The sequence below is a fragment of the Pholis gunnellus genome, assembly GCF_910591455.1.
Source record: "Pholis gunnellus genome assembly, chromosome: 19".
Classification (NCBI taxonomy): domain Eukaryota; kingdom Metazoa; phylum Chordata; class Actinopteri; order Perciformes; family Pholidae; genus Pholis; species Pholis gunnellus.
In genome coordinates, this window is record NC_136546.1 from 13554734 (window position 1) to 13569015 (window position 14282).

At 43.7% G+C, this 14282-nt stretch overlaps 1 protein-coding gene across 3 annotated transcripts in view; it reads right to left on the reverse strand.

Annotated features, from left to right (window-relative positions):
• The window catches only part of nhsl1b (NHS-like 1b), a 92838-nt gene that overhangs the window by 49407 nt on the left and 29149 nt on the right, over positions 1–14282 (reverse strand). Inside the window, exon 1 of one of the 3 annotated variants that reach the window (XM_079180788.1) lies at positions 4830–6021. The exons of the other annotated variants lie outside the window; for them this stretch is intronic. Within the exon in view, the coding sequence (XP_079036914.1) occupies positions 4830–5070 (241 nt within the window). The 5' untranslated portion in view covers positions 5071–6021. Of the gene's footprint in view, positions 1–4829; positions 6022–14282 lie in introns of those variants that run through there. 3 annotated transcript variants of the gene reach the window in all.

Here is a 14282-nt window from a genome sequence, read left to right on the forward strand (position 1 = left end):
TTCTTAAAATAATTGACACTTACAGTATTCATCCATCAGTTATTTATTTTATTATTATATTTTTTGACATGTTTGTGTGTTCATTTGGTTATATTTATCTAATATCTATTTAGAAACTTCTGTGTACTTTATCATTTAAATCGTTTTCCTTTCGTTCAAGCTGATCTAAAGTCTGATCGACGTACATTTTATTAAGGATTTCAAAAAATTGTCTACTTAAAAAGGACATTTCAGCTCTGTTCTGCCAGACAACAGGTCTTCAGGTTAAATGTCAGCACTGCACTGTAACTACAGAATATAAAGACTGCATTCAGAGGCATTCCAACAGACCATTGTTGTCATTCTCCAAAATACAGTCTTTGTCTACGAATAAAACACTATCATTAGGGCTGGTTCCTGTCAAAGGCCCCAAATCAGACAATATCTTATCTTAAACATCAGTCAGTAACTCAGTGTACCGCACATCTTCTATCGTACAAACACATGCCGTTACTGTCTGCTGGGAGCTTTGCGTCAGTGCAAAGATTAAAAACTAAAACACATGCAGATAAGAATTAAAGGTTGTCGTAGCAAACGTAACACGAACAGGAAGACACGCGCTGAGAAGGAACCTGGAACTGGACAAATCTGACTCAACCAGGCCAATCAGTTAAAACAGATGATCGGAAGAAGACACGCCAGATGAGGGAGAACCGTGATTGGGTTTGTACTAAAAAGATCACCTCCTTTCACATGACATCATCACAGCTCCTGTACATGTGTGTGATAATCTCCCACTTCTGGATTGTGTCGGGACAACCTGAGTGCATCCTCTCAACATAAGCCTTAAATCCCCTTTTATACTGGAATCATGATCACAAATGATGTTTGTCCTCTAACTTCCCTTCTCATCATTGAGCCAGGGCATTTATGGAATCCAATAATACAAATAGGTAATGGGATACATACGATAGGATACAAAAATAGAGGGCGATGCATGTCAGTGATTTGGTTTTTAGTGGGAAATACGAGTTAATGCGATTTAATACAGGCTAAAACTCGACTGCGACGTGCGGCAGGTTTTGTAGAGGTTTTCGGCATACTGAAGGTCTGATCTGGGATCAGCTAAAAGAGACCTAAAAAAGAGGTTAAGTGGGTCAGGAACAAAAAGATGAGACTTACCTGAAAATCACCATATCAATGTCAGCACATATGAAAGAAAGAAAGAAAAAGGTGATTAGAAACAGTTAAGTACTATTTGTAACACATCTTTCCTTTAAGATTCCCGTGCACGTCTGTTGTGCGTTTACGTATATTTTTTGTGTGTACAGCAGCAGTGTGTATACACCCTGGGCTGTGGGCCACATCACCAGATTTCCACGTCTGTTTTTTAATGAGGCCTTGCTGGTTTATGCATCACATCTCCCCCTAAAGCGAATTATCATCTGCTAATCTGGATTTACACATGGACTACATAATCATGATGAGTGTGTATCGCTGCGTGTCTGTGTGTGTGTGTGTGTGTGTGTGCAATGTCTGTAGAAATGCTCTCTCAAATTTCAATATGTATCTCGCACAGATAAATATGTCCGAAAAGACCTTTCCATAGAGCCTAAATTCATAAACAGTGAGATCCAATTATACTGTAAATACATAAAACACATAATCCCTCAATCTCCCTACTTGCATGTTAACACGGAGCATTCCTACTTGCCAACAACGGATGTCTAGATAAATTACAAACAGAGTCGTCAAGTTCATTTCATATGGTGACTTTCTGTGCACAACACATGAAAGGCATACATACACTGCACGAAGCAGTGAAGTAATCATGTAAAACTCAGATCCTCCGCTGCCAGACGGGGATTCAGAGCGGCTGAGTGTCCTCGGCAGCCGGCCCGGGGCCCCGACTGACTGCCCGCCCGCTGAATGGATTCAGACGTGCAGCCACGTGGGGGAGATCAATAGGTTTGATTGAGGAGATTGATCAGGTCACTGTGTGTGTGTGTGTGTGTGTGTGTGTGTGGCAAAGAAAGGATGAGGAAGAGGAGAGGAGACAGGCCTCTGAGGAGGCAGAGGGAAAACATCGGTGATAACACAATCACCTCTTTCTCCCCGTTACTAAACTGTTGCCGACTACATATGATCAGAGCCTTTTTTAATGAGATATTCTCTAACTTTAAAGCTGTCAGATGCAGTTTTCAATGCCGTTCATCAGGGAAAGTATTTTATTATTTCTTCTTAGCATGGTTTGGATTTTCTTCTGCACAAATAATTGACAGTGAAAGTTAGTTTTTCCATGCTGGTGAAGTATTTTATGATTCTTCTCAGGCTAACAAACGAGAACTTTTGTGTACCAGACGGGTTTCTTACACACGATTGGTTCAGAGCTGTCAGAGCAATAGGAAAGTCAAACTGAACCACACCAGGAGGCATTCACTCGCACACACGTTTCCTTGGCAATGGAGGCAAAACACCCAACCAGTCAAGCCGGAGGCTGCGTCAAAATTGCAGGTTTTGGAGCCACAAGCACTCATTTTAGGGCTATATTTACACACAGGCACGGTGCACGGCTGCCCATGTGTCTCGTAATGGGTCCTGGCAGTCGTGTGGAAGCAACATCCAGATGTTATAAATACTTTAGGTTCAAACTAGAGGGGTATTCTTATGAGAGGTTTCCTCTGTGTGGTGTTCAGCGTACATTCGTACAGTACGTGTGTGTGTGCTATGGATAGAATAGTATTATATTGACCTGTCTCTGACACCGTCTCTGGTCTAGAATTAGCTATAAATAGATAAAGACTGGATATGAGACAGAGAGAAAGAAAGAAAAAAAGAGGGTGTGTGAGGTAGAAAAAAAGCTCAGTAGGAGAAATCAGTCAAAAACAAATCTACTATTACATTCTCTTCGTCTACAAGCCGAGCTGTTAGCTCACAAAAAACAATAAACACGCCCCCTTCCTGACTCTACCTCCCAAACAATCAATAGGGAAAATCAAACCTATCAAAATATTAAATTACAATGATTAACAATGAAGGACCTGAAACGAGATTCGTGAAAAAAATGAGGGAGCAAAACATTAACAAGACAGACACATTCAAAATAAGGCAGGATGATTAAACAGACGAATAATGTGGAATATAGCACATTCAGATAACGATTGGGTTTTCTGCACAAACACAAAAACCTTGGTTTCAATGATGACATTCCAAATCAGTAGCTGCAGCTCGACTTTGAGAAAAATGTGAGGACTTCAAACCATTCCGTCCATGTGTGGCCCCGAGCTGTTTTAGGACGGGTTCAGAGGTGTTGGGAGTACCCGGGAAGGATTGAGACTTGCCATAAACAACGACGACAACAACAAGCTCCATATGCGTGTGAGGCAACACAAAATGGCAACTTGTGCTGACATGCACGTTGCTCCACGTGTCTTAAGGACCTAGATAACTAACTAACTACTTGACATAACTAACAGGAACAATCATTGTTTTGTCACAAACTTCAAACTTTAACATGGGATGTTTTTTTAACTAAAAGGCTGAAACCTCCCCGAGTAATTTAAATAAGTACGATTAGAGTGAGTGATATGTCAAACTTATATTGCTGAGTATTGCTACATTGTGAACAACAAATGTAGACGTGTTGTTAGCTGCTAGCAGCCGGTGGGCAGCACAGTCTTGCTTTGCTAAATAACAGAGCTAACAGCTAATGCACGGAGGTTGCATTGAGTAACATTATGATGCCTTTAAGCTATATTCAGTAAAAAATAGTATTAGGAAAAGGTAAATTGTCATGATGCGTCCAAGTTAGATTCAAAATAAATGAGCAACAACCAGTATACAGACGTAATAAAAGGAGTGTATGATCTAGAATTTATTTAGGTTTTTGTTTCTGGGTATTGAGAATCGTGGAATTTTACTGGTATTGGTATCGACAGCTACATCTTCAATATCGTGACATTCCTAATGATTATAAATGTCAAACTAGCCCTCACTGATGCGAGTCCAGCTGAAACACACCCGTCACTGCAGCTGGAGACGATGATGAGTACGGGTCAGGGATGATGAAGAAAGACGTGAGACTGTAGTGCAGCATCGGTGTCTTTTTCCATTTTCAGGTTACGGTTCGGTTACAACCATTGTCCCCAAAGCCATACTGACACCACAGACCAAATACACACACATGCATGTACACACACACACACACAACTAATGAAATGATCAATAAATAATGAACCTAATGAGGAAAAACAAGATCCCTGAGATACTGAGAGGAGTATAAATGGCATTCTTACCTCAGTCAAGATGAAGTCTATATTAACTATGAATGTCACCGAAGAAACGTAATAATCTAAAGTATTATCACTTGGTCTGAGCCTCCACACACACATGCACACACACACTCTCCCTGGCACCAAACCCTGCTCTCACATCGCCACCAGCCTGTGACATCACCGTGCCCGTGACATCCCCTGCTTCCGGCCTGACGCATCATTGTTTACCTATCGCGCGCACAAAGTACCCCTTGACCCCGACCCCCCCCCTTAACAGTCCCACTGATCGCGGACACCTCCCACGCTCTCCCTATAGCAACCAGGAAGTGCCGGGGATGTGGAGACGGAGAACAAGGGGCCATAAAAAGAAAGACAGTGAGCCACTTTTTGCTTTGCATCTGCATGCAAAACAAGTCATTCACTGGCTTCCGGGCAGAGGCGCAAGAAGAAAAATCCACACAAACGAGCTCACAACTTGTGACACAGCCAAGCACACCATGTGGTTTGTGCATCTCCTGGAAGATATACAACAAGCAGTGCCGTAGCTCGTCTCTTCATTGCGTTCTCCCCTCTCACCTATTTTGTGTTGAGGCTGGTACACCCAGCTGTCATCGTCCCCGTCCTCGTCTCCGTCCGGGGCATTGAGGCGAGTGTGCGAGCACGGCTGGCGGCTGTGGGCGGCGTGGAGGTCATTCTGGCTGTGGAAGATGCGTCTGCTCTGGCGTGAGAGGGTGGACACGTTCAGCCAGCTCAGAGCGCGGGACAGGCCGGCCGGTTTCTCCTTACGAAAGGAAGCGGACCTCCTTTCCCCCCTCATCCTTGTTCAGGAAAAGCTAGTCCAAGATGTGAAGGTGTATGCCTTGAAACCCAAGTTTTAAACTGGGAAACAATAATCCTCAAAAGTAGATCCTTAACCAACCAAAGTCCAGATCACGAGATTCCATACATTTCTGAAAAAAGCATCCAGGTCTGCACACATGTTAGAATGCTTCAAACTAGTCAGATTACATATTGCGTATTAAATTAGTTCCAGGAGGAAGTTCAGCTCTAACCCAGTTTTCCTTCACTTTGGTTGCACAGTTCCACATCGTGACTCTGACCCGGACAGTCTCAACATCCAAACTCTTTCTTCTTCAATCAATCTCTGTGTCACCAGCCAGACTTTAAGCCAGACTTAAATCATCTCTTTTCCTTTCTTCTCGTCCTTTGTGTTTAAAAGACTCCGGGCGTGATTCCCAAACCCCAAAAGTGGTAATTAGGCAATCCAGCATTCTGAAGAAGTCACCGCCCATCTGCAGCACGCACTCAAGATACACACACTTGCATGTGCACGCTCACTGTTGGCTGTACTACTCCTTGGTGGTGCAGAACAGGGTGGAGAGATACTTTTTCACTCACAGCGAGTCAGCGGGTTGTTGTTTACAACCATGTGTGCTCTCGAGTGTTGTTATCTCCAGTTGTTGGCACACACACACATACACACACACATACACACACACACACACACACACACCAGCTGACTTGCAACGCCTCAGCGCCAGTACAGACCAGGGGGTTAGGAGGTGTCAGTGTCCCTGGGTCTATTCCCAGCCTGATGAAGTTACATGCACATTCACACACACTCGCATATGAAATCCTCCCGCCACAAGTTCCAAACACGGATCCTCTATTGTGTGTGTGTGTGTGTGTGTGTGTGTGTAGATGCCGGGGGGCAAAAAGATGCCGCCGCCTTTCTCGGTTTCCAAATTATCCCAACTTCTTGTCAACACTTGCTGCTTCTTCTTCTTCCTCCTCCTCCTCCTCCTCTCCCTTCTGTTTTGACCAAAATGCCCTGGTATATCGTCGTCACCGGAGGCTCAGGGAGAAGCATTTCAAGTATGCTGATGTTGTAAAAGAAGTCCAGGTGTTTACAGCCGTCTGGATCTGAATCTCCCGTCAGCTGATCAGCACAAGTGAAGAATCAAGAAGTGGAGACCACACCTGTCTCACACACACACACACTCAGCGTGGCGTGCAGACAGGCTGATAAGGAGGATGTGCTGGTGAGGATTCCCTGAACTCCGGTCCTGGTCAGTGTGTGACTGACTATGAGAGTTGCCTGTGTGTGTGTGTGTGACTATAAGGTTAGCGTTACACCCAACCCGAGGAGCCACGGTGCTGAAATACGAGTCAGCCCGTCCCTTCTTCTATTCCGCCCTCCCTCTTTCTCTCGCTTTCCTGCTATCCCTGATCTCTGCCCCTCCCATCCATTCGGCATGGCAACCACTCCTCTGCCACCTTTTTCTCCCCCTTATCCTTCTGTTTACTTTCCTCGTTATCCTAGTCGTCTCTAGTCCCTCAGGTGTGTCCTCTGAGAAAAAGGCACGGTGTTTAAGTGCACGTAGTGTTTCATCTACTCTATGGCAGGAGCAGCCACAGAGTATGAGACAAGACGCACATTTCCAGGCGCTAAGCCGTAGATTACAATTTATGTTCAAACTGTTTAAAGACACTTTTATAGCAACTGCTGTAAGCTCACACTCCGCCTGAGGGGCTGGAAGCAACTGGTTGAACGGCAAAAACCCGAGTACCTGAAGACAACAACAACCACGGCTTCACGAGATGATGAAAACACACCAACAAGGACGCGGACGCATCAGTCAAACGTGGTTCTTGTTTTTAAAGACGTATGATAAATATGCACTTGGTGTGTATTCGTGTGTAAAACATAATACACACCACATATTTAGCTGCCCAACATGTCGTTAAGGTAGGCTAAAATAGCACACAGAGGCCCTCGGGGACAAAAACAAAGTCTTTACGGGGCGCTCCAAGTGTGTTAGGGAGGTGGAGCTTTCCCACCCAAGTGTAACCGCAGAGGGAGTGTGACCACCAAGGTGTGACAATAAACTAGTGCTGTGTGTGTGTGTGTGTGTGTATATATAAAGCACACGTGTCTCAGTAACACCACAACCCTAACCAATCCCTTTCACTTCCTTGTCTCTACAATCTTGATTAAACCCGAAGATAGAAAATTACAGGACGTAACCTTCTTCTAGACACTGATTTGAAGCTGGAACTCCTTGTTGTGGGTCTTCTTTTGAGGAACCATTACGCTGCTGAAAGATGATCCCAGATTTGTTGCCTGGATGTGGTGTAAACCAAGACTTAAACCCCCATCGCTCTGACAGGTCCCCGACCTCATTTTCTTTTTCCCTTTAGAGGGGGATTCTGCTATCTCAGCACTTGCTGTTAACACAAAGGGACAACTGCCTGCGACTGATGTTCCCAGGTTAACTTACAAACATGCAACACACACACACACACACACAGACACACCGTATATATATTTTAAGACCTTTGGCCGCATTGATGACACATAAGGCCACAGTCCTTTAATAATTAACCTACAAAACTCTCTACTGTGCAGCAATAAAGTGATCAGCTACAGACATAAAGGGAAGTATGACATGAAAACAAACGAGTGATGAAGACAGCAACGGGCAACATGTTACTGGCTTTGATGAGGGAAATGATTCAAGTCACAGCAACAAGCCAACATGGAGTCAATCTACAAAAAATACTGGGGGATACTAGAGAGACCAGTTTAGTCTATTGATTTCCTCTTTTCAGGAAGAAAAGCTCGTTACCCCCGAAGGGAATTAAAAAGTCAAAGGTCGTCATAAGAGGTCAGCATCCTGGTTCAACCCCCACCTCGCTTCCTTTTCATAGATCTCCTTGTTTTCATTCCCTTAAAGCTACACAGAGGCGACAGCAGTGACAATAATCAATATGTTGAATCGGATGTCTGTAGTGGTGTAGTGGACGTTTAACAGCTTTGGTTTTGCTGCTTCTGGTCAGTCTAAATAATAAATAATAAAATAATAAATGACGCTAAATATTGGTCTTTAAAAGGAGCAATAAAAATGTTTCATTTAATTTATATTATATCATAAATTAAGAGATTGAGTTGTAGATGGAAAACGTCTGTTTCTGATCATGACTGAAATAATGGGCCTTTATTATTCCAATACTTTCCATCACCACAGATGAAGTAACAGCGTCAGAAAACATTAAAATATATCATTTGTGTGGTGTTTGTACTAAAAGACCTACCAACGGATTTTGGCAGAAATTGGCAGTGAGCTTTAGTTCACATCTGGATCACAAATTTTGCCTCATTGCAACTTTACAACTGTAATTAAGTGATCCACTTATGAAAACGAGACAAAATAAAACTAGGAGCGTGTAATGTTAAATCACAAAATATCAGATGTACTACTGTATCACGTTCTGGGCATTTTTTTCTCTACTGTTGGTATTAAACACAAAGTTCCTATGATGGTGGAAAAGATTACAGTAAATGAGCAATTAACAATAACTTAAACAGCATCAGCCACTGCAGGTCCCAATATGTAATAATATATATGCAACATGTAGTATCGAGGAAGTGACTGCATAACAGCAAAACATCAACATACGACGCTATCTTTAGAGGCATGTGGCAGTGATTAGCAGTGAGACGATACAGACCCTAAAACAAGCTGCTGTGTAAAACTGTACGGCTCACAAAGTCGGTTTGGGACATTCCTCTCACACACACACACACGACAAGAAAGGAGACACGAGGCAAAGTAACGACAGGACCCTACAGTGGTGCTTTAAACTTAGCGTGATTAAAGCTAAATTGAATCAGATAAGATCAAAAGGTTATAAGAAGACACACTTTATTCACACATGCGTCAAAGAGACAGCGTGGCGTTTTCTCAGAGAGCGAGTTAAAGAAGACGTAGAAACTGATTTGTGGATACAGTGAATGAGACGGTCCTTTGAACCCACTGATTGTGAAGATAAAACATCTGACTCAGGAAAATCCTGTAATTTTACTCCAAATGAAGGAGAACTTGCTAAACCAACCAAATGATATATATCCTGCTGTGCTGAATAAACATCACAAAAAGGGGGAAAAGTATACGTTTCACCGTGGCGCACACACACACACACACTGTCATTAATTGTGTGACACAAACAGGAGACGGTGACATGAGACCTGGTTGCCAAGTAACCCAATGAGACATCAGAGGCCGGCAGCGCTCGACCTCGATACACACTAACCAGACACTGTCACACAAAGGGTAAATACAGCGAGCCTATACCTGGATGCAGCACGTAGCCAACGCACAAAAGTAGCATTTAGTGGATCTACCTTGAAAGAAGACAAAAGCCTTGGCTGAGTGTGTCTGCCAAATACCGAAACCCAGTAAGTAGAGTTTCACAGAGGGTGTCTCTCAGCAGTAACACATTCACAGAGCCAGTTATAAACACAGGGGTTCAGCTTCACCACAGCGGAGGGCTTTTATTACCAGACAGCACCCCACATTTACTGAGACAGTTATATGGGAGTTGATGTTTGTGTTTACGTGTGTGTGTGTGTGTGTGTGTGTGTGTGTGTGTGTGTGTGTGTGTGTGTGTGTGTGTGTGTGTGTGTGTGTGTGTGTTTGACAAAAGCAAGATTTGGAGACAAATATCAAGCCAAACCTCTTGAGTAGGAACTCAACTGGTTTCCCCACTTTGGTTTCATTGCAATCACATTCAGATCAATGGCAAATTAATTAGTCCTAGGTTAAGATGTGGTTTAAGAGTCAGAGTTATGGTTTAAATTAGGATACACCTCAAGGGTAGTAATGTAAGTCAAGGAAAGTATGTTCAACTGGTGTGTGTTCTATATTAGGTGCCAAAAGGAGTTGTTGGAATTTCCACTGAAGGGTAAGGAGGGCCTCTTCTCTTTACTTGGACACTAACTTGCAGGATGCACAAATGCATTTCAGTAGTGTATGCGAGCAAATGCGTTCATACTGAATGCAGAACTGAACGCATGGTACTCGTACTAGTGTGTTTTGTTCGTGGTGTCGGTTGGTCAGATTCACTCCGACTCTGTGCAACTTCAGAATTAAAATATAGAAGAACATATTTGTGTTTTCTGATGGCCTATATTCTCCAATTTCTATCAATACATTACATACGTGAAACGTTTTCATCCGAACGATACTTTTGACCATGCAGACCTGCTCACACAGTTGTACAGATAGTTGGGCTGAAAAGTTGGGCAACACACTAGATGCATGTCAAGAGGTGTTAAGAATCCCTCTGTGATCTTTCTGTAGGTAAGAGTTATAATTATTGTTTCCAGTTAACGTGCGTAGTGTCAACAAGACACCATTAATATGCTTACTAACGTCTGACCAAAATGACCTAATCTATTTTCCATACTTTCCATTCAGATATCCCAGATGTTCGTGGCCTGCTGCAGGAAATGGAAAGAGGGTCAAGCACTGAGGTTGACGACAGCAAGACAATAATGATTCTGACGGTCTTTGTTTTGCCATGACCAAAGCTTACATAGGCATGGATTAGCTGCAGTATCGCATCCTTACATGGCCTTCCTGAGTGTATGCACTGCGTCATGATCTTATCTTCACGCGACACTAAAAACAGCATTATTTGCAGACAACTCTTTGCTACCGTTTGACCTGAGATGCTACAAACTCTGAACCCTCTCTTTGAACCTGAGAGCTTAGCCTTCCTCTTCACTGGCTTCACTTTACACATTACCATTCAAAACCGCTTTTAAAGTGAGAAATCTCAAACCTCACATTTTCTTTGAAGTCGTCCTCCGCCGCCAGTCCTTCGGCAGCCACGCACATGAATAGGATTATTGTGTTGCGATACCTTGAGTGTTTGTGGCAACCTCTTCAGACTCCCATGAGGCTTTGCAAAGAGGCGATGCGTCATTCACACTGACAGTAAGAGACAAGAGCCTCTGCTGTCTCCGACTTCACTGTGTGTTTATGTGGTATGTCAAAGAAACCGCATGATTTTGTGTGGGTGTGCGATAAGGTTAATGTGTAGTGCTTGCATATGTTGTGTGGTGTACGCAAGTATTTGCATCTACTGTGGTGTGAATACGTGTGTAGGACAACTCAATCGCTGAGCCATCTGAGCCCCATGAGAGTCCACAGACTAACCTAATATGGTGGCATGATGCACTTAAACTGCCACTAAGATCGATGGGAGGTTAAAGGTCAGGTGAGGTTGCCCTTTATCATTATTTTCGGGAGTCTCAGTACAATGAACAAGATTGCTTACACACTCACAGGCCAGATATACACTACACACACACACACACATACATTAGTACAATTCTTTTTTATGTAACTCGACCTCGATCAAACTGAAGTGAAGGGAGGAAAGAAGTGACTAATCCAAATGATAATGGACAAGGAGGATAAAGAAAAAGTGAGTCACACAGTATAAGATGTCAGATTTACTGCCTAACAACTTCAAACCTCAGGGGGGGCGGGGCGGATCAGGGCAGGGCCCGTATCCCCGCAACAGCCCTCTGGTGGCGGAGGATAGTGCTACTTCAGGCCCTTGACGGAGCTTTGAAGGTAAAGCTCCGTCATTGTGGATTTTCCTAAACCTGAGGGAAACTATCATCACAAGAAATAATCACGTTTGGATTTGTATTAGTTTAAATAACTTACATCCCAAAATGTGTGTGTTCTTATGTGGTTTTTTGATATGATTAAGAGCTAAAGTGATTTCACATCCAACATTCTCTGATTCCAGCTTCTCTAATGTGAGGATCTTCTGCTCTTCTTCGTCATGTATATACAATAACTGACTGAATGTTTGGGGGTTCTGGCCATGCAAACATCCCAAGGCTTCTTGCTAAGCCTTGCCTTGTTGAGGTGTAATAGCTATTTCTGACCACATGAGGACACCAGCAGACTGAAATTCCTCTGAGGAGCAAAGTCTTGTCTTCTCTGCTGGTCAGTGTAGCCTTGGGTCTTCATTGAAAGGTTAAATGGGCCAGAAAATTGGGCATCTGTGTGTTTGTAAGTACATTATCAATCACACTAGAATAAACAACACTATCTCATGGCCTGGAGGAGATAAAGTATATTGTGTGTTCATGTGTGTGTGTGGGGGCAAAGATGGCAATCTTTAGTGAGGGATAACACGGCTATTTGAAACACTCGAGGCCTATATTTGGCCTCTCTGGCACTTCCCTTTCGAGGACACACACACACACACACAGACACACACACACAGGGTCCTGTGTTGGTGTTGGACAGCGACTAAGCTGGTTCAAACCCCTGGACTCAACTCTTGTCAATTCACTGTGGTTTGAAGACAAATCCCCTCATTCCTCTGGCCACGTGCTCCATTATTCCAACGTCTATTGTGTGTGTGTGTGTGTGTGTGTGTGTGTGTGTGTGTGTGTGTGTGTGTGTGTGTGTGTGCGTGTGTGTGTGTGTGTGTGTGTGTGTGTCACTTCCATTATTCTCTGGTGAAAGCTGTCGGCTTAGCTGGGAGCACCATTCTCAGACACCCCTCCTGTGTGTATGCAATTAAGAGTGTGTGTGTGTGTGTGTGTGTGTGTGTGCATGTGTGCATCTACAGTCTAAGAGTCATGAGTGCGAATGCGGTTTATCCAAAGTGGCAAAGAGAAAACTGAAGCAGGTATTGACCTCTCACCCCTGACCCCATAGCAGCAGCTGACTCCAAGCTTAAGTCGGTCACATTTAGTTTCGGTGCACAAGTGTGTGTATTTGAACACCAAACCAGACAATGCCGAGTTTAATTCCCACACACACACACACACACACATACTTTATGAACAAATGCATGCACCATCATGACAAAGGACAAGGAAGCACAGGCTGGGTTTGCGTTTGAGCCACATCTGTTATCAGCACACGAGCTGGAGAGTGCTCTTCTTCCAGTACGTTTATGATCATATGCGTTCCTGCTGTAGAGGAATAAAGTGAGAGGCTTGATTCCCATTAGTCTGTAGGATATGAGAGAGGAAGAGAGGAAGGAAAAGGGGAAAACAGAAATGAGGTGATACCGTAGCATGAAAAGAATAAAAGTTTGACAAAGGAGTGGCACTATAGCTTACAAGACAAATGAACTCCGGTAATCTGAGCAGGGCATTCTCACACACACTCAACACACACACACACACACACACACACACACACACACACACACACACACACACACACACACACACACACACACACACACACACACACACACACACACACACACACACACACACACACACACACACACACACACACACACACACACACACACACACACACATACACACACACACACACGCACACACGCCCAACAGGCCTGCGTCCAGTGGTTGAAGGGGAGAAAGGGTGCGGTCGACTCTGTGCATTCCTGATCAGTCATGCCTGAGTGGAGGAGCGTTTCAGGCAGACCTGAGCCCAGATGTGGTTTGCATATGCATCGACGTTTTCACGCAGACTATGGTATTTATAAAAATCCTATGCAGATGGTGAATTTCAAAATACAAGAACAGGACTGAGGGTGAAGTGGGTGAAGACTTATATTTAAGGTTCCGTATCCACCTGAGTGGAACCATTACTATTCAGCCTCTATACAGTTTAGTGCTGAACCCATTCGACTTGTAGAAAATCATTTCCTCAAGCACTCTATGAAATCTGAAACCTGGCAAGTATTTCCTCACCGAGTGAACTAACAAATTTGAATGCTTACAAATAGCGCACAGATGAAAAATGCAGCCAGGTGGGTAATAAACATCTTAAGTAATTAGCGTCTTTGTGTCTTAAGTGTCTTAAGTGTCTTTGATAATGAGCTCTGAGCGTCTAGTTTGACAGTCCGAAAGGTGTTCCCTCAGTGAGTGTATATATGAAGCAACAATGCTGAAACAATGTTTTGTTTCGTGTGGCTGAACCGGTTTTTACATCTCACAGGTAGGACGGTGCTCGGTGGAGAGAGCATGTGTGTGAGTGGTTTTGTTGTTAGTTAGTTTGACAAGCAGCTGTTTGGGGGGGGGGGGGGAGCACCCGTCAGGGAAGAAGTGTGAAATACTGTAAACATGCCGATATGGACATGTGGGTCTGTGCGCGCACATTTACACACTTACACAAGACATGCCAGGGCTCCAGCGCGCGACTTGAAAAGAATGCAACTAAACATTTGAGA